General features: G+C 44.3%; 1 protein-coding gene across 2 annotated transcripts in view; it reads right to left on the reverse strand.

The window, feature by feature from the left end:
• The window catches only part of LOC133578394 (lysyl oxidase homolog 2A-like), a 102,179-nt gene that overhangs the window by 43,651 nt on the left and 32,822 nt on the right, over window positions 1–25,706 (reverse strand). The window contains exon 4 of one of the 2 annotated variants that reach the window (XM_061932788.2): window positions 5,677–5,885. In XM_061932788.2, coding sequence (XP_061788772.2) covers window positions 5,677–5,885 — 209 coding nt within the window. Of the gene's footprint in view, window positions 1–5,676; window positions 5,889–25,706 lie in introns of both variants that reach the window. The other variant, XM_061932787.2, reaches the window with a different exon arrangement.

Consider the following 25,706-nt stretch of genomic DNA (forward strand, 5'->3'; position numbering starts at 1 on the left):
CAGAACATTCCTGAATGGATTCAAACAGAACCAGACAAAGCAGTGTTTTGCTAGAGTATACAGTAAAGTGTAGATTGTAACATTACATAATCAGCACGTCAAAAAGCAAGTTGTGTATGTTAGAGCGTGTCATAAAAGCAAGGAAACGGCGCACCGACAGTGGTAGATTACAATAACGATGCAGGTGTAAGCTCCTTGAGAAAACTAAAGTTTTACCAACGATCCCCAGACCACATCAATAAGGGTCGCAATGACACTCGTCACTTGTGAGGAGCACAAAAGCAGTCTTGTTGTAAGAGCACCTTAACATTCCCATGACCTCATGGTCAACAGGAAGCCATTAACATCAAGCAAACTGACTGCGGCTGACCTCAAAGTACATTTTTAGCTTTTAGCAGAATCTGCCTTTGAGTTGGTTGAATATTTTTGTTTTTCACATTTCATCTGTTTCTACACTTTTGTTGATTGATTGATTGATTGAGACTTTTATTAGTAGGTTGCACAGTACAGTACATATTCCGTACAATTGACCACTAAATGGTAACACCCCAATAAGTTGTTCAACTTGTTTAAGTCGGGGTCCACGTTAATCAATTCATGGTACAAATATATACTATCAGCATAATACAGTCATCACACAAGTTCATCATCAGAGTATATACATTGAATTATTGACATTATTTACAATCCGGGGGTGGGATATGGAGGGGGTTGGGGCGGGGAGGTTAGGTTGGGTTGCTATCAGCATACTTCAGTCATCAACAATTATATCATCTGAGAAATGGACATTGTAACAGTGTAGGACTGACTTGGTAGGATATGTGCAGCGAGCAGTGAACATAGTGAGCTCAGAAAGCACAAGAACAAGTAGAAACATTTGATTTTTTACAATCCGGGGAGGTGGGATGTGGTGGGGGGAGGAGGTTAGGCTAGGTTGTAGCTGCCTGGAGGTGTTCTTTTAGTGCGGTTTTGAAGGAGGATAGAGATGCACTTTCTTTTACACCTGTTGAAGACCTGAATACTTGATTTAATGGTGGAAAACAAAGTGAAAGTGCTCTTTCACTTTTATAAAACGGTTGAGCAACAATTACACACTAAAGAATGAAATGCTCTTCCACACTGGCGTTGCACGCAGTGAGAGGCGACGAGCTGGGGTAGCAATTCTTGTTGCCCCCCCGGCTCAAAGCCTGCACGTTGGAGTTCAACCCGGTGGACGAGAGGGTAGCCTCCCTCCGCCTTCGGGTGTGGGGACGGGTCCTGACTGTTGTTTGTGCTTACGCACCAAACAGCAGTTCAGAGTACCCACCCTTTTTGGATGCACTCGAGGGAGTACTGGAAAGTGCTCCCCCGGGTGATTCCCTCGTCCTACTGGGTGACTTCAACGCTCATGTTGGCAACGACAGTGAAACCTGGAGAGGTGTGATTGGGAAGAATGGCCGCCCGGATCTGAACCCGAGTGGTGTTTTGTTATTGGACTTTTGTGCTCGTCACAGATTGTCCATAACAAACACCATGTTCAAACATAAGGGTGTCCATATGTGCACTTGGCACCAGGACACCCTAGGCCGCAGTTCCATGATCGACTTTGTAGTTGTGTCATCGGATTTGCGGCCTCATGTTTTGGACACTCGGGTGAAGAGAGGGGCGGAGCTTTCTACCAATCACCACCTGGTGGTGAGTTGGTTGCGATGGTGGGGGAGGATGCCGGACAGACCTGGCAGGCCCAAACGCATTGTGAGGGTCTGCTGGGAACGTCTGGCAGAGTCTCCTGTCAGAGAGAGTTTCAATTCCCACCTCCGGAAGAACTTCGAACATGTCACGAGGGAGGTGCTGGACATTGAGTCCGAATGGACCATGTTCCGCGCCTCTATTGTCGAGGCGGCTGATTGGAGCTGTGGCCGCAAGGTAGTTGGTGCTTGTCGTGGCGGTAATCCTAGAACCCGTTGGTGGACACCGGCGGTGAGGGATGCCGTCAAGCTGAAGAAGGAGTCCTATCGGGTTCTTTTGGCTCATGGGATTCCTGAGGCAGCGGACAGGTACCGACAGGCCAAGCGGTGTGCGGCTTCAGCGGTCGCAAAGGCAAAAACTCGGACATGGGAGGAGTTCGGGGAAGCCATGGAAAACGACTTCCGGACGGCTTCGAAGCGATTCTGGACCCCCATTCGCCGCCTCAGGAAGGGGAAGCAGTGCACTGTCAACACCGTGTATGGTGCGGATGGTGTTCTGCTGACCTCGACTGCGGATGTTGTGGATCGGTGGAGGGAATACTTCGAAGACCTCCTCAATCCCACCAACACGTCTTCCTATGAGGAAGCAGTGCCTGGGGAATCTGTGGTGGGCTCTCCTATTTCTGGGGCTGAGGTTGCTGAGGTAGTTAAAAAGCTCCTCGGTGGCAAGGGCCCGGGGGTGGATGAGATCCGCCCGGAGTTCCTTAAGGCTCTGGATGCTGTGGGGCTGTCTTGGTTGACAAGACTCTGCAGCATCGCGTGGACATCGGGGGCGGTACCTCTGGATTGGCAGACCGGGGTGGTGGTTCTTCTCTTTAAGAAGGGGAACCGGAGGATGTGTTCTAACTATCGTGGGATCACACTCCTCAGCCTTCCCGGTAAGGTCTATTCAGGTGTACTGGAGAGGAGGCTACGCCGGATAGTCGAACCTCGGATTCAGGAGGAACAGTGTGGTTTTCGTCCTGGTCGTGGAACTGTGGACCAGCTCTATACTCTCGGCAGGGTCCTTGAGGGTGCATGGGAGTTTGCCCAACCAGTCTACATGTGCTTTGTGGACTTGGATTCGACCGTGTCCCTCGGGAGGTCCTGTGGGGAGTGCTCAGAGAGTATGGGGTATCGGACTGTCTGATTGTGGCTGTCCGCTCCCTGTACGATCAGTGTCAGAGCTTGGTCCGCATTGCCGGCAGTAGGTCGGACACGTTTCCAGTGAGGGTTGGACTCCGCCAAGGCTGCCCTTTGTCACCGATTCTGTTCATAACTTTTATGGACAAAATTTCTAGGCGCAGTCAAGGCGTTGAGGGGATCCGGTTTGGTGGCTGCAGGATTAGGTCTCTGCTTTTTGCGGATGATGTGGTCCTGATGGCTTCATCTGGCCAGGATCTTCAGCTCTCACTGGATCGGTTCGCAGCTGAGTGTGAAGCGACTGGGATGATAATCAGCACCTCCAAGTCCGAGTCCATGGTTCTCGCCCGGAAAAGGGTGGAGTGCCATCTCCGGGTTGGGGAGGAGACCCTGCCCCAAGTGGAAGAGTTCAAGTACCTAGGAGTCTTGTTCACGAGTGGGGGAAGAGTGGATCGTGAGATCGACAGGCGGATCGGTGCGGCATCTTCAGTAATGCGGACGCTGTATCGATCCGTTGTGGTGAAGAAGGAGCTGAGCCGGAAGGCAAAGCTCTCAATTTACTGGTCGATCTACGTTCCCATCCTCACCTATGGTCATGAGCTTTGGGTTATGACCGAAAGGACAAGATCACGGGTACAAGCGGCCGAAATGAGTTTCCTTCGCCGGGTGGCGGGGCTCTCCCTTAGAGATAGGGTGAGAAGCTCTGTCATCCGGGGGGAGCTCAAAGTAAAGCCGCTGCTCCTCCACATCGAGAGGAGCCAGATGAGGTGGTTCGGGCATCTGGTCAGGATGCCACCCGAACGCCTCCCTAGGGAGGTGTTTCAGGCACGTTCAACCGGTAGGAGGCCACGGGGAAGACCCAGGACACGTTGGGAAGACTATGTCTCCCGGCTGGCCTGGGAACGCCTCGGGATCCCACAGGAAGAGCTGGACGAAGTGGCTGGGGAGAGGGAAGTCTGGGCTTCCCTGCTTAGGCTGCTGCCCCCGCGACCCGACCTCGGATAAGCGGAAGAAGATGGATGGATGGATGGAATAAAATGCATTTCTGATTCTTTACAGCTGAAGTTTTTCCTGACAAAACATATTTCAATCGGAGTATTACTGACATCCAAATTGCAAATAGAAGATCTGAGTGATTCTTTTCACATTGTTTAATGAGGGGAGGAGACATTTATCCATCGATTTAAAAGTCATCTGCATTTGTTCTTTGGGAAAAACAACAATACAAGTGATTGGACACATCTGTTCTGAAATAGCAACAATTCTGTCACAGATTGTGGACCACATGTTCATCGTTAGAAGAGTCAGGCTCAAACGGAGCGACATTTTGGACCCTCAAGAGGGACGATCTTTCACAGCATGTGTGCAACTCTGTGCAAAATTAGTTTTTGGCTCTTTGTCAACAATCTGCAGACTGAGGCCTGCTTTATCTCAGTGAGGAAAATGTTTGAAGGCTTAAGTGATGACCACCAGGAAATCAACACACCCTGCCCTACTATTACTTTGCTATCGCGCAGGAAATGCAGTTCATAATAACATGTGGTGATTGCATACTTGCCAACCTTGAGACCTCCGATTTCGGGAGGTGGGGGGCGTGGTCAGGGGTGGGGCGGGGGGCGTGGTTAAGATATATATATAAGAAATACTTGACTTTCAGTGAATTCTAGCTATATATATATATATATATATATATATATATATATATATATATATATATATATATATATATATATATATAAAAATAAAATAAATACTTGAATTTCAGTGTTCATTTATTTACACATATACACACATAACACTCATCTACTCATTTTTGAGTTAAGGGTTGAATTGTCCATCCTTGTTCTATTCTCTGTCACTATTTCAGAACACACACATTATACAAATATACATTATAAAATCAATAAGAAAACGGGAGCTCTAATTTGGGAGTCTGAATTAGGATCAGAAGTTCCTGTATAAACATTGCGTACTCACGTCGCCTTTTTGTATTGATTACTGCAGCTGTGCACTGGATTCATTCACAAATACAAACTACAACTCACAAACACTTTAGAGTTAGGCTCCACCATCAGAATGTGTACTTAAACTTATAAAGATCACATGGATATTATTCAGTGAGTTGATTCACCAAAACTAACCTGTTATACAGGAGGAAAAAGCACACAGGACGTTTCAATTGTTCACAGACTGGTCGCGCTCATCAGAATGACAAGACACTTCCGGTCTGCAGGTGATAGCATTCAATTGGGAAGAAACGCCCTACTGACCAATGTGAATACTGATAAATGTGTAATGACAGCTCCAAAAACGAATTCAAACCACAAAATAAAATAAATAAATCAACACAAAAAATGTGACACATTATGGGTGGGTCACATATGCATGTAGAGTAGATGGCAGTATTGTCCTGTTTAAAAGTGTCACAACATTGCTGTTTACGGCAGACGAACTGCTTTACGGTAGACGAAGACTTGACTGCTGTTGTTGTGTGTTGTTACCGCGCTGGGAGGACGTTAATGAAACTGCCTAACAATAAACCCACATAAGAAACCAAGAACTCGCCCTCCATCATTAGCTGTTTATATTGTGGGAAAGCGGACGTGTGAACAGGCAGTCAACACGTCACTCAGGTCCGCATGGAGCTGGAGGGGGCGTGGCCTCCAGCTCCGCCTGAATTTTCGGGAGAAAATTTGTCCCGGGAGGTTTTCGGGAGAGGCGCTGAATTTCTCGGAGTCTCCCGGAAAATCCGGGAGGGTTGGCAAGTATGGATGATTGTCTCCTATCAAATAATGATTTATATTGGCACGTATAAGCAATTACTCACTTGTAGGGCTTATTATTGAAGCGCTTCTCCCCAGGGAAGCCGTACATGCCACAGATGACCCTGCTGTTCATTTCTGTCCAGTCCTCATTGCAGATCTGCCTCCACTTGCCTGCGTCTTTCACTTCCAAAAAGCCCTCCGTGATAGGAATCCTTTTCCTGTGCGAGTATGTGGCCCTGATCCGCACATCCTCCACAAGCACCGGCACACCCTGCTGAACAGAACAATGCTAAATTAGCCAGACGTTAGTCATGAAATACTTACTCATCTACAGCTAGTGAAGTAAACCGGATCAAGTTCTTCTTTGCATTACTTTCGATCTAAATGTTAATGGAAAGTCATTGTTTATGGCTTTAACTTTTTTTCCTTTGTTTGAAACGTACATAATAAACATTCAATCCTTCAACATCCAACCATGACACAACACAGTCAGTGAACTTGGCCAAATACCTCCGCAATCTTATAATCATGCTTATCTTGCATTGCAGTCCTTTATAAAATATACATACAGTGTGTTAGGAATGCAAAGAACTTTCTAGGAATCAGTCTGTGAATGTTGAAGGACATCTGAAAGTGTAAGCCTCAGTATGACAACAATGAGTCAAGGTACATATGAAGGATGAAGTCTTTGCTTGAACATGTTTTGTGACTTTAGTGAATATCTGGAATTTTCCCCCCCAACATTCATAGTTTAAAGTTAGCTGAAAGTACATAAATAACATGTTACATTAGGCTTAGGTTTGTGTGTTTTGTACAAACCCCGTTTCCATATGAGTTGGGAAATGGTGTTAGATGTAAATATAAATGGAATACAATGATATGCAAATCCATTTCAACCCAATTGAATGCACTACAAAGACAACATATTTGATGTTCAAACTCATAAACTTGAGTTTTTTTTTGCAAATAATAATTAACTTAGAATTTCATGGCTGCAACACATGCCAAAGTAGTTGGGAAAGGGCATGTTCACCACTGTGTTACATGGCCTTTCCTTTTAACAACACTCAATAAACATTTGGGAACTAAGGAGACACTTTTTTTTAAGCTTCTCAGGTGGAATTCTTTACCATTCTTGCTTGATGTACAGCTTAAGTTGTTCAACAGTCCGGGGGTCTCCGTTGTGCTATTTTAGGCTTCATAATGCGCCACACATTTTCAATGGGAGACAAGTCTGGACTACAGGCAGGCCAGTCTAGTACCCGCACTCTTTTACTATGAAGCCACATTGATGTAACACGTGGCTTGGCATTGTCTTGCTGAAATAAGCAGGGGCGTCCATGGTAACGTTGCTCCAAAACCTGTATGTACCTTTCAGCATTAATGGCGCCTTCACAGATGTGTAAGTTACCCATGTCTTGGGCACTAATACACCCCCATACCATCACACATGCTGGCTTTTCAACCTTGCGCCTATAACAATCCGGATGGTTCTTTTCCTCTTTGGTCCGGAGGACACGACGTCCACAGTTTCCAAAAACAATTTGAAATGTGGACTCGTCAGACCACGGAACACTTTTCCACTTGGTATCAGTCCATCTTAGATGAGCTCAGGCCCAGCGAAGCCGACTGCGTTTCTGGGTGTTGTTGATAAACGGTTTTCGCCTTGCATAGGAGAGTTTGAACTTGCACTTACAGATGTAGCGACCAACTGTAGTTACTGGCACTGGGTTTCTGAAGTGTTCCTGAGCCCATGTGGTGATATCCTTTACACACTGATGTCGCTTGTTGATGCAGTACAGCCTGAGGGATCGAAGGTCACGGGCTTAGCTGCTTACGTGCAGTGATTTCTCCAGATTCTCTGAACCCTTTGATGATATTACGGAGCGTAGATGGTGAAATCCCTAAAATCCTTGCAATAGCTGGTTGAGAAAGGTTTTTCTTAAACTGTTCAAATATTTGCTCACGCATTTGTTGACAAAGTGGTGACCCTCGCCCCATCCTTGTTTGTGAATGACTGAGCATTTCATGGAATCTACTTTTATACCCAATCATGGCACCCACCTGTTCCCAATTTGCCTGTTCACCTGTGGGATGTTCCAAATAAGTGTTTGATGAGCATTCCTCAACTTTATCAGTATTTATTGCCACCTTTCCCAACTTCTTTGTCACGTGTTGCTGGCATCAAATTCTAAAGTTAATGATTATTTGAAATTTTTTTTTTTTTTATCAGGCGTTGAGGGGATCTGGTTTGGTGGCTGCAGGATTAGGTCTCTGCTTTTTGCAGATGATGTGGTCCTGATGGCTTCATCTGACCAGGATCTTCAGCTCTCACTGGATCGGTTCGCAGCCGAGTGTGAAGCGACTGGGATGAGAATCAGCACCTCCAAGTCCGAGTCCATGGTTCTCGCCCGGAAAAGGGTGGAGTGCCATCTCCGGGTTGGGGAGGAGATCTTGCCCCAAGTGGAGGAGTTCAAGTACCTCGGAGTCTTGTTCACGAGTGAGGGAAGAGTGGATCGTGAGATCGACAGGCGGATCGGTGCGGCGTCTTCAGTAATGCGGACGCTGTATCGATCCGTTGTGGTGAAGAAGGAGCTGAGCCGGAAGGCAAAGCTCTCAATTTACCGGTCGATCTACGTTCCCATCCTCACCTATGGTCATGAGCTTTGGGTTATGACCGAAAGGACAAGATCATGGGTACAAGCGGCCCAAATGAGTTTCCTCTGTCGGGTGGCAGGGCTCTCCCTTAGAGATAGGGTGAGAAGCTCTGCCATCCGGGGGGAGCTCAAAGTAAAGCCGCTGCTCCTCCACATGGAGAGGAGCCAGATGAGGTGGTTCGGGCATCTGGTCAGGATGCCACCCGAGCGCCTCCCTAGGGAGGTGTTTAGGGCACGTCCGACCGGTAGGAGGCCGCGGGGAAGACCCAGGACACGTTGGGAAGACTATGTCTCCCGGCTGGCCTGGGAACGCCTAGGGCTCCCACAGGAAGAGCTGGACGAAGTGGCTGGGGAGAGGAAAGTCTGGGCTTCCCTGCTTAGGCTGCTGCCCCCGCGACCCGACCTCGGATAAGCGGAAGAAGATGGATGGATGGATGGAGTTTGAACATCAAATATGTTGTCTTTGTAGCATATTCAACTGAATATGGGTTGAAAAGGATTTGCAAATCATTGTATTCCGTTTATATTTACATCTAACACAATTTCCCAACTCATATGGAAACGGGGTTTGCATATTTAATGTTTTTACACAAATGAACACTTGTGATAGTCTGTCAATGATAACTCCATCAACTAACAGACTGGAATGGACTGGGAGAAGACCGAACTGTTGTGTTGAGTTTGGGAGAGTGTCTGGGCTGGTCTCTGGGCAACCAAAACGAGTAGCAGAGCCAACTGGTGGAACAAGTATCACACGTAAACACCGCTAATTTAAGCCACAACCTTTGACATCCCAACCTATCAGGGTCAACAAAAAGCTAATAACGCTGCCATTGTTAATTTCCTTTCTTGAGCAAAGAAAGCTGCACTGGGGTGTTTGCCCGAGTGTGAAGTTGACCTGTGGGAGCCAAAAAAAAAAAAAAAGGGCTGAGACTTTTTAGCTGCTCTGTGAAATGCTGATCTAACTAAATGTGAGACCGGCTGACTTAGAAAGAGCCTCTCACATCCAGGCATGTCTCCCAGAAATACACAAGGTGGTTTCCTTAGATGGCGTCAGCTTGTAGAAATGTTCAAGGCCACAAATGTAAAAGTTAGCGAGTTGGGAGTATGAGACCGATTGAACCAAACTGTGACCCACGACCCTCCTGACTGCTGCGGTTTGAGTGGGTGAAACATTTATTTTAAAAGAGGTTTCCTGATGACCGGAGCTTGACGCAGGTTTTCTATTTTGAATCCAGATGAAAAGGTGATTACGGATGTGAGGTCGCCATTGCAAACCACACTGATTTTATTTCATAATACCACCTTAACATTTGACAACCAAACAATTACACAAGGCGAATCAGTAAAGAATCTGGGTATTATCTTCGACCCAACTCTCTTGTTTGAATCACACATTAAGAGTGTTACTAAAACGGCCTTCTTTCATCTCCGTAATATCGCTAAAATGTGTTCTATTTTATCCACTAGCGACGCTGAGATCATTATTCATGCGTTCGTTACGTCTCGTCTCGACTACTGTAACGTATTATTTTCGGGTCTCCCTATGTCTAGCATTAAAAGACTACAATTGGTACAAAATGCGGCTGCTAGACTTTTGACAAGAACAAGAAAGTTTGATCATATTACGCCTATACTGGCTCACCTGCACTGGCTTCCTGTGCACTTAAGATGTGACTTTAAGGTTTTACTACTTACGTATAAAATACTACACGGTCTAGCTTATTCATCCTCTGCTCAAAAGACCTAACCTTGATCCTGACCTCATGGTAAACTACCTTCCCTTTATTTCGAAAATCCTCGAAAAAATTGTCGCACAGCAGCTAAATGAACACTTAGTGTCTAACAATCTCTGTGAACCTTTTCAATCCGGTTTCAGGGCAAATCACTCTACGGAGACAGCCCTCGCAAAAATGACTAATGATCTACTGCTAACGATGGATTCTGATGCGTCATCTATGTTGCTGCTTCTTGATCTTAGCGCTGCTTTCGATACCGTCCATCATAATATTTTATTAGAGCGTATCAAAACACGTATTGGTATGTCAGACTTAGCTTTGTCGTGGTTTAACTCTTATCTTACTGACAGGATGCAATGCGTCTCCCATAATAATGTGACCTCGGACTATGTTAAGGTAACGTGCGGAGTTCCTCAGGGTTCGGTTCTTGGCCCTGCACTCTTCAGTATTTACATGCTGCCGCTAGGCGACATCATACGCAAATACGGTGCTAGTTTTCATTGTTATGCTGATGACACCCAACTCTACATGCCCCTAAAGCTGACCAACACGCCGGATTGTAGTCAGCTGGAGGCGTGTCTTAATGAAATTAAACAATGGATGTCCGCTAACTTCTTGCAACTCAATGCCAAGAAAACGGAAATGCTGATTATCGGTCCTGCTAAACACCGACATTTATTTAATAATACCACCTTAACATTTGACAACCAAACAATTACACAAGGCGAATCAGTAAAGAATCTGGGTATTATCTTCCACCCAACTCTCTCCTTTGAGTCACACATTAAGAGTGTTACTAAAACGGCATTCTTTCATCTCCGTAATATCGCTAAAATTCGTTCTATTTTATCCACTAGCGACGCTGAGATCATTATTCATGCGTTCGTTACGTCTCGTCTCGACTACTGTAACGTATTATTTTCGGGTCTCCCTATGTCTAGCATTAAAAGACTACAATTGGTACAAAATGCGGCTGCTAGACTTTTGACAAGAACAAGAAAGTTTGATCATATTACGCCTATACTGGCTCACCTGCACTGGCTTCCTGTGCACTTAAGATGTGACTTTAAGGTTTTACTACTTACGTATAAAATACTACACGGTCTAGCTCCATCCTATCTTGTCGATTGTATTGTACCATATGTCCCGGCAAGAAATCTGCGTTCAAAGAACTCTGGCTTATTAGTGATTCCCAGAGCCCAAAAAAAATCTGCGGGCTATAGAGCGTTTTCTATTGGGGCTCCAGTACTATGGAATGCCCTCCCGGTAACAATTAGAGATGCTACCTCAGTAGAAGCATTTAAGTCCCATCTTAAAACTCATTTGTATACTCTAGCCTTTAAATAGACCCCCCTTTTAGACCAGTTGATCTGCCGTTTCTTTTCTTTTCTCCTCTGCTCCCCTCTTCCTTGTGGAGGGGGCGGGGGGCACAGGTCCGGTGGCCATGGATGAAGTGCTGGCTGTCCAGAGTCGGGACCCGGGGTGGACCGCTCGCCTGTGCATCGGCTGGGAACATCTCTGCGCTGCTGACCCGTCTCCGCTCGGGATGGTGTCCTGCTGGCCCCACTATGGACTGGGCTCTTACTATTATGTTGGATCCACTATGGACTGGACTCTCACAATATTATGTCAGTCCCACTCGACATCCATTGCATTCGGTCTCCCCTAGAGGGGGTGGGGGTTACCCACATATGCGGTCCTCTCCAAGGTTTCTCATAGTCATTCACATCGACGTCCCACTGGGGTGAGTTTTTCCTTGCCCTTATGTGGGCTTTGTACCGAGGATGTCGTTGTGGCTTGTGCAGCCCTTTGAGACACTTGTGATTTAGGGCTATATAAATAAACATTGATTGATTGATTGATTGACTGATGATAAGCATTATTTAATGATCAAATAATTGTAGGAAACTCTTTAAATCATTTGGAATTAGTGTGATCTAACATGCATATCTGCAAGTTTATGTTGCAAAATAAGGTTGTTATACTGCTGCTAGGTTCAGCTTTAGATTCAAGTGCTTTGCAACGTAAAGGCTGATGTTTCAATTAAATGTAAAATTAGTGGAAAAATAAGCATCTCCGAGACTGGAGTGTGTTAGAGTGGAGGTTTTATGCAGTGGTGTATAATGTAGCCCGGAAGAGTCAGGGCTGCATGGGATTCTGGGTGTTTGTTCTGTTGTGTTTATGTTGTGTTAAGGTGCAGATTTTCTCCCGAAATGTGTTTGTCATTCTTGTTTGGTTTTGGTTCAAAGTGTGGCGCATTATTGGTAAGAGTGTTAAAGTTGTTTTATATGACCACCGTCAGTGTAACCTGTGTGGCTGTTGACAAAGTATGCCTTGCTGTCACATACGCGTGCAAGCAGAAGATGTATATTGTATAACAAGTGTTGGGCTGGCACGCTGTTAATACAGATTGTAGAGAGCGCCAAATGTTGTATCATCATGGCACGCCCTTATTATTGCTGTAAGGGTGAAAATCGGCGAATATTAATCCCGGGAGTTTTCTGCGAGAGGCACTGAAATCCGGAAGTCTCACGGGAAAATTGGGGGGTTCAGCAAGTAAGCTGCTGAGCCGCATCAGAGTGATCAAAGAGCCGCGGGTTGCCAACCCCTGTACTACACAATCAGCAAGATAGGATGGAGCTAGACCGTGTAGTATTTTATACGTAAGTAGTCAAACCTTAGAGTCACATCTTAAGTGCACAGGAAGCCAGTGCAGGTGAGCCAGTATAGGCGTAATATGATCAAACTTTCTTGTTCTTGTCAAAAGTCGGTTGTTGTACCAACTGTAATCTTTTAATGCTAGATATTAAGAGACTTCCAGCTAAACCCTGATAAAAGCTGTATACATGGGGCTGTTTGTTTACATGACAACAGCGTTACAAAATGCATGTCAGATTGGGAGTTGTGTACTGTTATCATTTTGATGCTACATTGAAAAATCCTCGACTATGAAAACTGAGGACATGCTAATGGGTATCTGTGCAGTGAAGGCATTGCAACCATTTCATAACATGCAGTATAAAGAGAAGTAGCTTCTGAAATCAAAGTCCATTTCATCATTCATCTGCGTGTGAGGACTAAAGTCTTGGCCAAGTTGAGCATAAGTGTTCACAAAGAGGTCTTCCCAGTGTTATTTTTGGCTCAGGAGGGGAGAAAAGTGGTTGTGAAGTAAAGAGAGGAAGAGAGGAGGACATATACCCACAGCTGGATTCAGTTCAGGCGTTTCCCCCCCCCCCCCAAAGGACCAGACTAGCAGACATAAACTCAGCCTAATCCTGTTTGGCAGAGGCCCGAATTTACACAAAGCTCATTTTCAGTCCCCTCTGTGTGAATGCAGAGAGACAAACATTCACACCAACGCTATTGTGTTGAACCACACCTTAGAAATCAAAGATGAGATGATGGTCAGAAACATAGAAACATCAAATCTTTGATGTCATCCCTACAATACTCACTACCCCTGGTAGAGGCATTGTACTTTCTGGACATTTCTATGCGTTTAAATTCTCAATTTCCTTGTTTTTTGATAGCATCTCTTGAGTTAGAAATATTTAAACAAGAATAAGAAAATATTATTTACAGTATTTGAATGGTTCAATCAGAGTGAATGTTGAGCATTGTGGTAGTTTTGAAGTACATTCACAGTACTAAAATGTGCTGTGATCATCAATCAATCAATCAATGTTTACTTATATAGCCCTAAATCACGAGTGTCTCAAAGGGCTGCACAAGCCACAAGGACATCCTCGGTTCAGATCCCACATCAGGGCAAGGAAAAACTCAACCCAATGGGACAATGAGAAACCTTGGGAGAGGACCGCAGATGTGGGGACCCCCCCCTAGGGTGACCGGTGCAATGGACATCGAGTGGATCTAGCATAATATTGTGAACGTCTAGTCCATAGTGGATTTAGCATAATATTGTGAGAGTCCAGTCCATAGTAGATCTAACATAATAGTGAGAGTCCAGTCCATAGTGGATCTAACATAATAATGTGAGAGTCCAGTCCATAGTGGATCTAACATAATAGTGTGAGAGTCCAGTCCATAGTGGATCTAACATAATAATGTTAGAGTCCAGTCCATAGTGGATCTAACATAATAGTGTGAGAGTCCAGTCCATAGTGGATCTAACATAATAGTGAGAGTCCAGTCCATAGTGGATCTAACATAATAGTGAGAGTCCAGTCCATAGTGGATCTAACATAATAATGTGAGAGTCCAGTCCATAGTGGATCTAACATAATAGTGAGAGTCCAGTCCATAGTGGATCTAACATAATAATGTGAGAGTCCAGTTCATAGTGGATCTAACATAATAATGTGAGTCCAGTCCATAGTGGATCTAACATAATAATGTGAGAGTCCAGTCCATAGTGGATCTAACATAATAGTGTGAGAGTCCAGTCCATAGTGGATCTAACATAATAGTGACAGTCCAGTCCATAGTGGATCTAACATAATAGTGACAGTCCAGTCCATAGTGGATCTAACATAATAGTGTGAGAGTCCAGTCCACAGTGGATCTAACATAATATTGTGAGAGTCCAGTCCATAGTGGATCTAACATAATAGTGTGAGAGTCCAGTCCATAGTGGATCTAACATAATAGTGTGAGAGTCCAGTCCATAGTGGATCTAACATAATAGTGTGAGAGTCCAGTCCATAGTGGATCTAACATAATAGTGAGAGTCCAGTCCATAGTGGATCTAACATAATAGTGTGAGAGTCCAGTCCATAGTGGATCTAACATAATAGTGTGAGAGTCCAGTCCATAGTGGATCTAACATAATAGTGAGAGTCCAGTCCATAGTGGATCTAACATAATAGTGTGAGAGTCCAGTCCACAGTGGATCTAACATAATATTGTGAGAGTCCAGTCCATAGTGGATCTAACATAATAGTGTGAGAGTCCAGTCCACAGTGGATCTAACATAATATTGTGAGAGTCCAGTCCATAGTGGATCTAACATAATAGTGTGAGAGTCCAGTCCATAGTGGATCTAACATAATAGTGAGAGTCCAGTCCATAGTTGATCTAACATAATAATGTGAGAGTCCAGTCCATAGTGGATCTAACATAATAGTGTGAGAGTCCAGTCCATAGTGGATCTAACATAATAGTGAGAGTCCAGTCCATAGTGGATCTAACATAATAGTGTGAGAGTCCTGTCCATAGTGGATCTAGCATAATAGTGAGAGTCCAGTCCATAGTGGATCTATCATAATAGTGAGAGTCCAGTCCATAGTGGATCTAACATAATAGTGTGAGAGTCCAGTCCACAGTGGATCTAACATAATATTGTGAGAGTCCAGTCCATAGTGGATCTAACATAATAGTGTGAGAGTCCAGTCCATAGTGGATCTAACATAATAGTGAGAGTGCAGTCCAAAGTGGATCTAACATAATAGTGAGAGTCCAGTCCATAGTGGATCTAACATAATAGTGAGAGTCCAGTCCATAGTGGATCTAACATAATAATGAGAGTGATGACATAATCATAGAGTTGAATATGTATAAGTATCCAGCTGTAATGAGGTTCTAGTTGACCGAGAAATGCAAAACACGGCAAAGAACATGCAATGATGTCATCAGAAATCAAAGTGCTATGTAGAATATGAGGAAGTACAGATAATATCAACAGAAAATGTGTTACTGAATATGGTCAGCAGCATCAGTGACTCTGCTATTTGTCTAACTTGCTGACTGCCAGTGAATCATTCATTCCGCAAATACTAACTTTCTCTTCAAAATGCCCTCACAGTTTGGACACGTGCTTTATTTGGATCCAGTCAGAGGCATTACTGAAATGTTTCCAAACAGACCTGTTTTTCTAAGTGCTCCCACAAACCCCCTGCACTGTGGATGTGTGAACATGAGACTGTGGTCTCGCCAGTCTATGACTAATACCTCCACTACTCTGCACGTCTTCCACTTTATTCCAAACCCTCACGTTTTATCCACACGTGACCCGCCAGCAAACACGCAGCCCTCCTGCCTCCACCTTACTTAAACATGGTGAGTGGGAATCATTATCTTCCAACAGTGCAGATGAAAAGATGATTTTCACATCTGCACTGCCCAGTTTATTGTCTCGCTGGGCCACAGCTTGCTTGACTGGAATGTGCATACATGCATCATATAACTTTACTCAGTGTGCATCAATACGTCTTATTTGAAATGCTTAGGCCTGGCTATGATGTCATGGCACTGCTGTGTATTCTAACTCATAGCAAAAATGTGTTGAGTGTTAATCCGGATTTACAGCACATTCTTCACAACCCTTTCCTTTTTGTAAATACTCATGTGTGAAATGTATTAAGTTTTTCTGTAAAGCTAATAAACATTATATCAAGAGGTCATATCATGATTTGTTCTACATTCAAACAGTTCATTGTGGTCTACAACAGTGTTTTTCAACCACAGTCTGGTGTGCCGTGGGAGATTATCTATATTCACCTATATGGGTTAAAAATATTTTTTTTGCAAATGATGTGTTGTTGTCGAGTGTCGGTGCTGTCGAGAGCTCGGCAGAGTAACCGTGTAATACTCTTCCATATCAGTAGGTGGCAGCCGGTAGCTAATTGCTTTGTAGCTGTCGGAAACAGCGGGAGGCAGCGTGCAGGTAAAAAGGTGTCTAATGCTTAAACCAAAAATAAACAAAAAGGTGAGTGCCCCTAAGAAAAGGCATTGCAGCTTAGGGAAGGCTATGCAGAACAAAACTAAAACTGAACTGGATACAAAGTAAACAAAAACATAATGCTGGACGACAGCAAAGACTTACTGTGGAGCAAAGACGGCGTCCACAATCCGAACATGACATGACAATCAACAATGTCCCCACAAAGAAGGATAAGAACAACTGAAATAGTCTTGATTGCTAAAACAAAGTAGATGCGGGAAATATCGCTCAAAGGAAGACATGGAACTGCTACAGGAAAATACCAAAAAAAGAGAAAAGGCCACCAAAATAGGAGCGCAAGACAATAACTAAAACACTACAGACAGGAAAACAGCAAAAAACTCCAAATAAGTCAGGGTGTGATGTGACAGGTGGTGACAGTACACTAGAGATGCGCGGATAGGCAATTATTTCATCCGCAACCGCATCAGAAAGTCGTCAACCATCCGCCATCCACCCGATGTAACATTTAATCAACACCGCACCCGCCCGTTGTTATATATCTAATATAGACGATGCAAGGCATTAGTGAGGTTATAAAGCTTTTGCCTGTTAAAGAAAGGAGACTGATCCAATGCAGCACAGACATTCGCGTGCCACGCTGTCACGACCCAGACGCACACCAGTGCGCAATCATATGGGAGCCGCGCTGAGCACACCTCCAAGCACGTCTCGCTGCCGGCGACGGCCGGGTATGGGCCCGACGCTCCAGCGCCATCCATTTTCAGGGCTAGTTGATTCGGCAGGTGGGTTGTTACACACTCCTTAACGGGTTCCGACTTCCATGGCCACCGTCCTGCTGTCTTATCAACCAGGGTGAGCCCCACCCCTTTCGTGAGCGCACTGCGCGCGGAGTGACCCCTGTTACGCGCCCCCGGCAACAGGGGTGGCGGGCAGGTAAGCTGCGCGGGCGGAGCGCGCGGAGTGACCCCTGTTACGAGCCCCCGGCCACGGGGGTGGCGGGCAGGTAAGCTGCTTACCTGCTGCGCGTGACGCCGGCCGCGGCGAAGGCGGACGAGGCGGGGTGTCGGTGCAGTGGGCGCGGTGGTGACCCTGGACGTGCGTCGGGCCCTTCTCGCGGATCGCCTCAGCTACGGCTCCCGGTGGGGCCCTCTCGGGGGAAGGGGCCTCGGTCCCGGACCCCGGCGAGGCGTCCCTTCTCCGCTCCGTAAAAGTGTCCATCTCTTTTTTTTTTTCTTCTTCTGTTGTGGCATATGCTGCAGGCGCCTGCTCGTTTTTCGTATGTGGGTAACAACATTTAACTATGTATATATATTTCCCAATTGGTTTAACTGCCACCCGCCTGAATCTATTTAAAATCAAATTTTTTTTTATTTCAACCGCCCGACCCGACCCGCGGATAAAATCTAATTTTTTTTAATTTCATCCGCCCGATCCGCGGACTCCGCGGTTGTGCCCGCAAACCGCGCATCTCTACAGTACACCTACTTTGAGACAAGAGCTATATTGATGCATGCTTGGTTATGGTTTGAAGTCATATCCAACAATTGCGGCAACGACTTTTTACTGTCATCTGAGTTTTGTTTTTTAATGATTTCTGTTGGTGGTGTGCCTCCGCATTTTTTCAACGCAAAAAATGTGCCTTGGCTCAAAAAAAAGTTGAAAAACCCTGATGTAAACAACTCCGCTGCATGACTGCTCTGAGTTGTAAACAACCGAGGCTAACGGCTATTATCTACGCTACGTGCGACATCGGGAACATAAAAACGGATTATATAACTTACCCCGTCCATTGCCAAACACAGTAGACACTGGTCAAATTAAAAGTAATTTTTAGGAAAATCAATTATTTTGCCAGAGGACGGTTGTCTTAGATTAGAAGGCTAAGCTAGCTACACAACAAACAAGCCTAACATTGCTAAAGTATATTTAATAGATTTCTTACCTACTGTTATTACTTACTGTTTCATTGTCTCCTACATTTCCATAAATAGTAGACATCGAGTCCGCCATTAAAAGTAGTTTTTCGGAAAATCCATATTTTTGTCACAAACAAGACTTTTCTTTGCACACACTCGGAGTGTCTTCTAAAGGCACATTGCAACAAAACAAAAAAAGTTAGCCAGGCAATTCTTACCTCTTCAGATGGGACTGGAGGTTTGACTAGTGTCCTGTGATGGGTAATACAACCAAAAAACAGCATTTTTGTTGTTTGAGTCGTATATTTGCCATTTTGTCGTCAAAACTACAATTGCGTGCGCATAAACTAAAAATGGCAGACTCGCACAAGGCAGTTTAGGTAGATTTATACCATATATGGATAATCCGCTGACGGCGTTCCCAATGGGTGACGTCACTAATTGTGCACATTCCAAACGGACCGTTTGGAGGAAGTAGATGGGAAGGAAAGATCCATCCATCCATCCATCTTCTTCCGCTTATCCGAGGTCCGGTCGCGGGGGGCAGCAGCCTAAGCAGGGAAGCCCAGACTTCCCTCTCCCCAGCCACTTCGTCCAGCTCTTCCCGAGGGATCCCGAGGCGTTCCCAGGCCAGCGGGGAGACATAGTCTTCCCAAAGTGTCCTGGGTCTTCCCCGTGGCCTCTTACCGGTCGGACATGCCCTAAACACCTCCCTAGGGAGGCGTTCGGGTGGCATCCTGACCAGATGCCCGAACCACCTCATCTGGCTCCTCTCCATGTGGAGGAGTAGCGGCTTTACTTTAAGCTCCTACCGGATGGCAGATCTTCTCACCCTATCTCTAAGGGAGAGCCCCGCCACCCGGCGGAGGAAACTAATTTCGGCCGCTCGTACCCATGATCTTGTCCTTTCGGTCATAACCCAAAGCTCATGACCATAGGTGAGGATGGGAACGTAGATCTTGTACCCGTGATCTTGTCCTTTTCGGTCATAACCCAAAGCTCATGACCATAGATGAGGATGGGAACGTAGATCTTGTACCTGTGATCTTGTCCTTTCGGTCATAACCCAAAGCTCATGACCATTGGTGAGGATGGGAACGTAGATCGACCGGTAAATTGAGAGCTTTGCCTTCCGGCTCAGCTCCTTCTTCACCACAACAGATCGATACAGCGTACGCATTACTGAAGACGCCGCACCGATCCGCCTGTCGATCTCACGATCCACTCTTCCCTCACTCGTGAACAAGACTCCGAGGTACTTGAACTCCTCCACTTGGGGCAGGGTCTCCTCCCCAACCTAGAGATGGCACTTCACCCTTTTCCGGGCGAGAACCATGGACTCGGACTTGGAGGTGCTGATTCTCATCCCAGTCGCTTCCCACTCGGCTGCGAACCGATCCAGTGAGAGCTGAAGATCCTGGCCAGATGAAGCCATCAGGACCACATCATCTGCAAAAAGCAGAGACCTAATCCTGCAGCCACCAAACCGGATCCCCTCAACGCCCTGACTGTGTCTAGAAATTCTGTCCATAAAAGTTATGAACAGAATGGGTGACAAAGGGCAGCCTTGGCGGAGTCCAACCCTCACTGGAAACGTGTCCGACTTAGAGGCAAGATTGTTTTATAAATATCTCTGCAATGCCTCCACGCTTTGATTTAAAATGTTCGGCAACTATGCAGATCCAAAATGCACAACAGTGTGTACCAATTGGTAAAATAAAAAAGTTGGTTTTGCATGATAGAACCCCTTTAGGACTTTAAAATGTACATTGCACAACAAATCATAAAGTGCAGGTGTGCCCCGATAAAGTGAGTCCACAATAGGAAACATGTGTGGAACGTCCACATAAGAAAAGCAACGTGACGAGCATCAACCTTTTCTCCCTTCGATTACTTTCCTCCTCACAAGCCCTCGCATACATTGGACTTGTTGGAGCCCAGCGAGCTTTGACTCAGGTTGAATGTTTTTGTTTTGTTTTTAATCGCAGAGAATGCAAAGGAGCGGGGATTCTTGAAAGCGGACACCATTCCAGCTGACGGAGGAGTGCGACCTTTAACCTTCTTAGACGTGCAAAGGAACAAGGCTTTCAACGCTGCTTTCTATTAATGTCTACTGGCTTCTGATGTCTTCGTGTTGCTTGCGGATGTGTGTATCCGGGCATGGAAAACACATCGGTTGTGTGGTTAGAAACTGCAGACACTATTTATTCCTCTTAACCAGTCAGGACAACCACATCGTATCGGACTATGAGCTCATCGGAACTTCAATTTTTTATCACTTTTAGAGGCACCCTACATACTAGGCACATTTCCCTTTTTGGCAGGAGGACGATATGTTATGACCTCTAGAAGAATAACTCTTATCTAGCGTTTCTCATGTGGCATACTACTAGAAATTGAAGCAGAGAGATACATTTTTGTGGAGCTCTGCCGTTCCCACATGAACAAGAAAATATTATTTAGTTTCCTTCCATCTGAGACTTCATCTGTTGTAATTAGGGTTGCAAAGGGGTGGAAGGTTTCCGGTATACTCTAGCCTTTAAATAGACCCCCCTTTTAGACCAGTTGATCCACAATGGACTGGACTCTCACTATTATGTTAGATCCACTATGGACTGGACTCTCACTATTATGTTAGATCCACTATGGACTGGACTCTCACTATTATGTTAGATCCACTATGGACTGGACTCTCACACTATTATGTTAGATCCACTATGGACTGGACTCTCACTATTATGTTAGATCCACTATGGACTGGACTCACACTATTATGTTAGATCCACTATGGACTGGACTCTCACTATTATGTTGGATCCACTATGGATTGGACTCTCACTATTATGTTAGATCCACTATGGACTGGACTCTCACACTATTATGTTAGATCCACTATGGACTGGACTCTCACTATTATGTTAGATCCACTATGGACTGGACTCTCACTATTATGTTAGATCCACTATGGACTGGACTCTCACTATTATGTTGGAGCCACTATGGACTGGACTCTCACTATTATGTTAGATCCACTATGGACTGGACTCTCACTATTATGTTAGATCCACTATGGACTGGACTCTCACAATATTATGTTAGATCCACTATGGACTGGACCCTCACTATTATGTTAGATCCACTATGGACTGGACTCTCACTATTATGTTGGATCCACTATGGACTGGACTCTCACTATTATGTTAGATCCACTATGGACTGGACTCTCACACTATTATGTTAGATGCACTATGGACTGGACTCTCACAATATTATGTTAGATCCACTATGGACTGGACTCTCACTATTATGTTAGATCCACTATGGACTGGACTCTCACACTATTATGTTGGATCCACTATGGACTGGACTCTCACTATTATGTTAGATCCACTATGGACTGGACTCTCACAATATTATGTTAGATCCACTATGGACTGGACTCTCACTATTATGTTAGATCCACTATGGACTGGACTCTCACTATTATGTTAGATCCACTATGGACTGGACTCTCACACTATTATGTTAGATCCACTATGGACGGGACTCTCACTATAATGTTAGATCCACTATGGACTGGACTCTCACTATTATGTTAGATCCACTATGGACTGGACTCTCACACTATTATGTTAGATCCACTATGGACTGGACTTTCACACTATTATGTTAGATCCACTATGGACTGGACTCTCACTATTATGTTAGATCCGCTATGGACGGGACTCTCACTATAATGTTAGATCCACTATGGACTGGACTCTCACAATATTATGTTAGATCCACTATGGACTGGACTCTCACTATTATGTTAGATCCACTATGGACTGGACTCTCACTATAATGTTAGATCCACTATGGACTGGACTCTCACTATTATGTTAGATCCACTATGGACTGGACTCTCACACTATTATGTTAGATCCACTATGGACTGGACTCTCACTATTATGTTAGATCCACTATGGACTGGACGCACACTATTATGTTAGATCCACTATGGACTGGACTCTCACTATTATGTTAGATCCACTATGGACTGGACTCTCACTATTATGTTAGATCCACTATGGACTGGACTTTCACAATATTATGTTAGATCCACTATGGACTGGACTCTCACTATTATGTTGGATTCACTATGGACTGGACTCTCACTATTATGTTAGATCCACTATGGACTGGACTCACACTATTATGTTAGATCCACTATGGACTGGACTCTCACTATTATGTTAGATCCACTATGGACTGGACTCTCACTATTATGTTAGATCCACTATGGACTGGACTCTCACATTATTATGTTAGATCCACTGTGGACTGGACTCTCACTATTATGTTAGATCCACTATGGACTGGACTCTCACAATATTATGTTGGATCCACTATGGACGTGACTCTCACTATAATGTTAGATCCACTATGGACTGGACTCTCACACTATTATGTTAGATCCACTATGGACTGGACTCTCACACTATTATGTTAGATCCACCATGGACTGGACTCTCACTATTATGTTGGAGCCACTATGGACTGGACTCTCACTATTATGTTGGATCCACTGTGGACTGGACTCTCACTATTATGTTAGATCCACTATGGACTGGACTCTCACACTATTATGTTAGATCCGCTATGGACTGGACTCTCACTATTATGTTAGATCCACTATGGACTGGACTCTCACTATTATGTTAGATCCACTATAGACTGAACTCTCACTATTATGTTGGATCCACTATGGACTGGACTCTTACTATTATGTGAGATCCACTATGGACTGGACTCTCACACTATTATGTTAGATCCACTATGGACTGGATTCTCACTATTATGTTAGATCCACTATGGACTGGACTCACACTATTATGTTAGATCCACTATGGACTGGACTCTCACTATTATGTTAGATCCACTATGGACTGGACTCACACTATTATGTTAGATCCACTATGGACTGGACTCTCACACTATTATGTTAGATCCACTATGGACTGGACTCTCACTATTATGTCAGATCCACTATGGACTGGACTCTCACTATTATGTTAGATCCACTATGGACTGGACTCTCACTATTATGTTAGATCCACTCGACGTCCATTGCATCCGGTCTCCCCTAGAGGGGTGGGGGTCACCCACATCTGTGGTCCTCTCCAAGGTTTCTCATAGTCATTCACATTGACATCCCACTGGGTTGTGAGTTTTTCCTTGCCCTTGTGTGGGCTCTGAGCCGAGGATGTTGTTGTGGCTTGTGCAGCCCTTTGAGACACTTGTGATTTAGGGCTATATAAATAAACATTGATTGATGATTGATAGTTGTAATTTGCAGTGATGTTGAATCAATCAAAATAGAGGATAAATAATCATCTTTGTGCAGAGAGTGCATACCTGCCAACTTTTGAAATCAGAAAAACCTAGTAGCCAGGGTCCAGGGGCCACAGGTCCCGGTAGGTCCAGGACAAAGTCCTGGTGGGGGGTTCACTTCGCCCCCCGAAGCAAAATGATTATTAGCATTCAGACAGGTTAAAATGTTGCTAAAACCATCACTTTTCTATCAGTCACAGTGACTTTTCAAAACAAAAATATTACAGCAAAAATCATATGGGTTAATTGACATGTTTATTCTGTAAGCTAACTTCAATAGTTTGAAATTATTTTGACAGTTAATGCCAGTTATCCTGTCAACCTTTCACAAGACTTCAATTTGTTAATTGAAAGTATAAACAGTATAAACACTTTTTACAGTAAACAAATGGTAAAACAGTACTAAACAATTCCATTTAAAAAAAAATTGGTGTCATTATTAACTTTCTGTCCAAGCTTGTATAATCTACTGCCTTGTTCAATTGTAAAAAATATTCTGTGCCTAAAATTCACATTTCTATCACAATTATCATACTGTAAACATGGTAAGCTAACTTCATTAAAATTAATAGTCCTGTCAATAGCATGGAATTACAATTCAAATGTAGTTTTTTTTGTAAGCCTTTCAAAAGAATTCAAAATATGAAAAATTAATGAAAATTAATTGAAGCCATCAGACACTTGAAAAGTGGCACATCACATCTCTAATGTAATCATTTTAACTTTTCAACAGAAATAGCACTGCAAAAATATTAAGGACATACTTCTGTATTTTGGTAGTTATGCTGTCAACATTTAACAAGATTTCTTCAACTTGGACTTGAAAGCATAAATAGTATAAACACTTTTAACAGTATAACAGTACTAAACAATTCCAATAGATAACATTGGTGTCATTACCTTTTTGTGGCTAAAATCCAAATTTATTCTATCAGATTGATGTGATCATGCCAGTGCGATTGGAAGTCCATGCTCAATTATTGCCTCCGTAAATAAAACTTCGGCATTTATCACATCCAAAGAATCTGTTTGGGCGACGAAAAACGTTGAAAGTTTTCCACTTGTATCGCTAGCAACGGCATTAGACTTGTGTTCTTTTGTCCCAACGTGGTCTTTTACATCGCTAATTCCTCCGTGTCCGATCGAAAAATCTTGTCTGCACAAGGTGCAATTCGCGTAGTTTTCACCCTTTTTGGAACGGATAATTATTCCCGGATAGGCTTTTGAATATTCTTCACGGAATGACTGCAGTTTTCTTTTCGGTTTAAGACTCGTTTGCGATTTTTCTCCGGCTGATTCCATGATCGTTCGCTCGTTTGGAAACAATGACAACTGGTGCGTCGTGCTTGGCAGCGGTGCTATAAATAGCCTCGCTCATGGCATCCGGAATGGCTCGATAGGAAGTTACGGGAAGCAGTGTCGATTGTCATTGTTACGCGATTTCGTGAATAAAACTTTAAAAAAAAAAAAAAATTTAATTAATGAAAAACCGTATTTTTTATCACTGCAACCGTAACCCGGAATAGGTTGATGAAAACCGTACTAATTACGGGAAAACCGGAGTAGTTGGCAGGTATGATGATTGTTTTCACACAGCTGGTGTACAGGACTGACTGGATGTAGATTGCAGTTTCTGTCTCCCTGCTCGTGTTGACCCTTGGTTTAACTTAAATACGTCCACTTTCCAGGTAGAGCACAAAATGTCCATTCATGCAGTGAGTAAACACCGCCAAGGAACGTTTGCTGCCTGTTTCTGATGAA

The sequence above is a fragment of the Nerophis lumbriciformis genome, linkage group LG38 (assembly GCF_033978685.3).
Source record: "Nerophis lumbriciformis linkage group LG38, RoL_Nlum_v2.1, whole genome shotgun sequence".
Lineage (NCBI taxonomy): Eukaryota > Metazoa > Chordata > Actinopteri > Syngnathiformes > Syngnathidae > Nerophis > Nerophis lumbriciformis.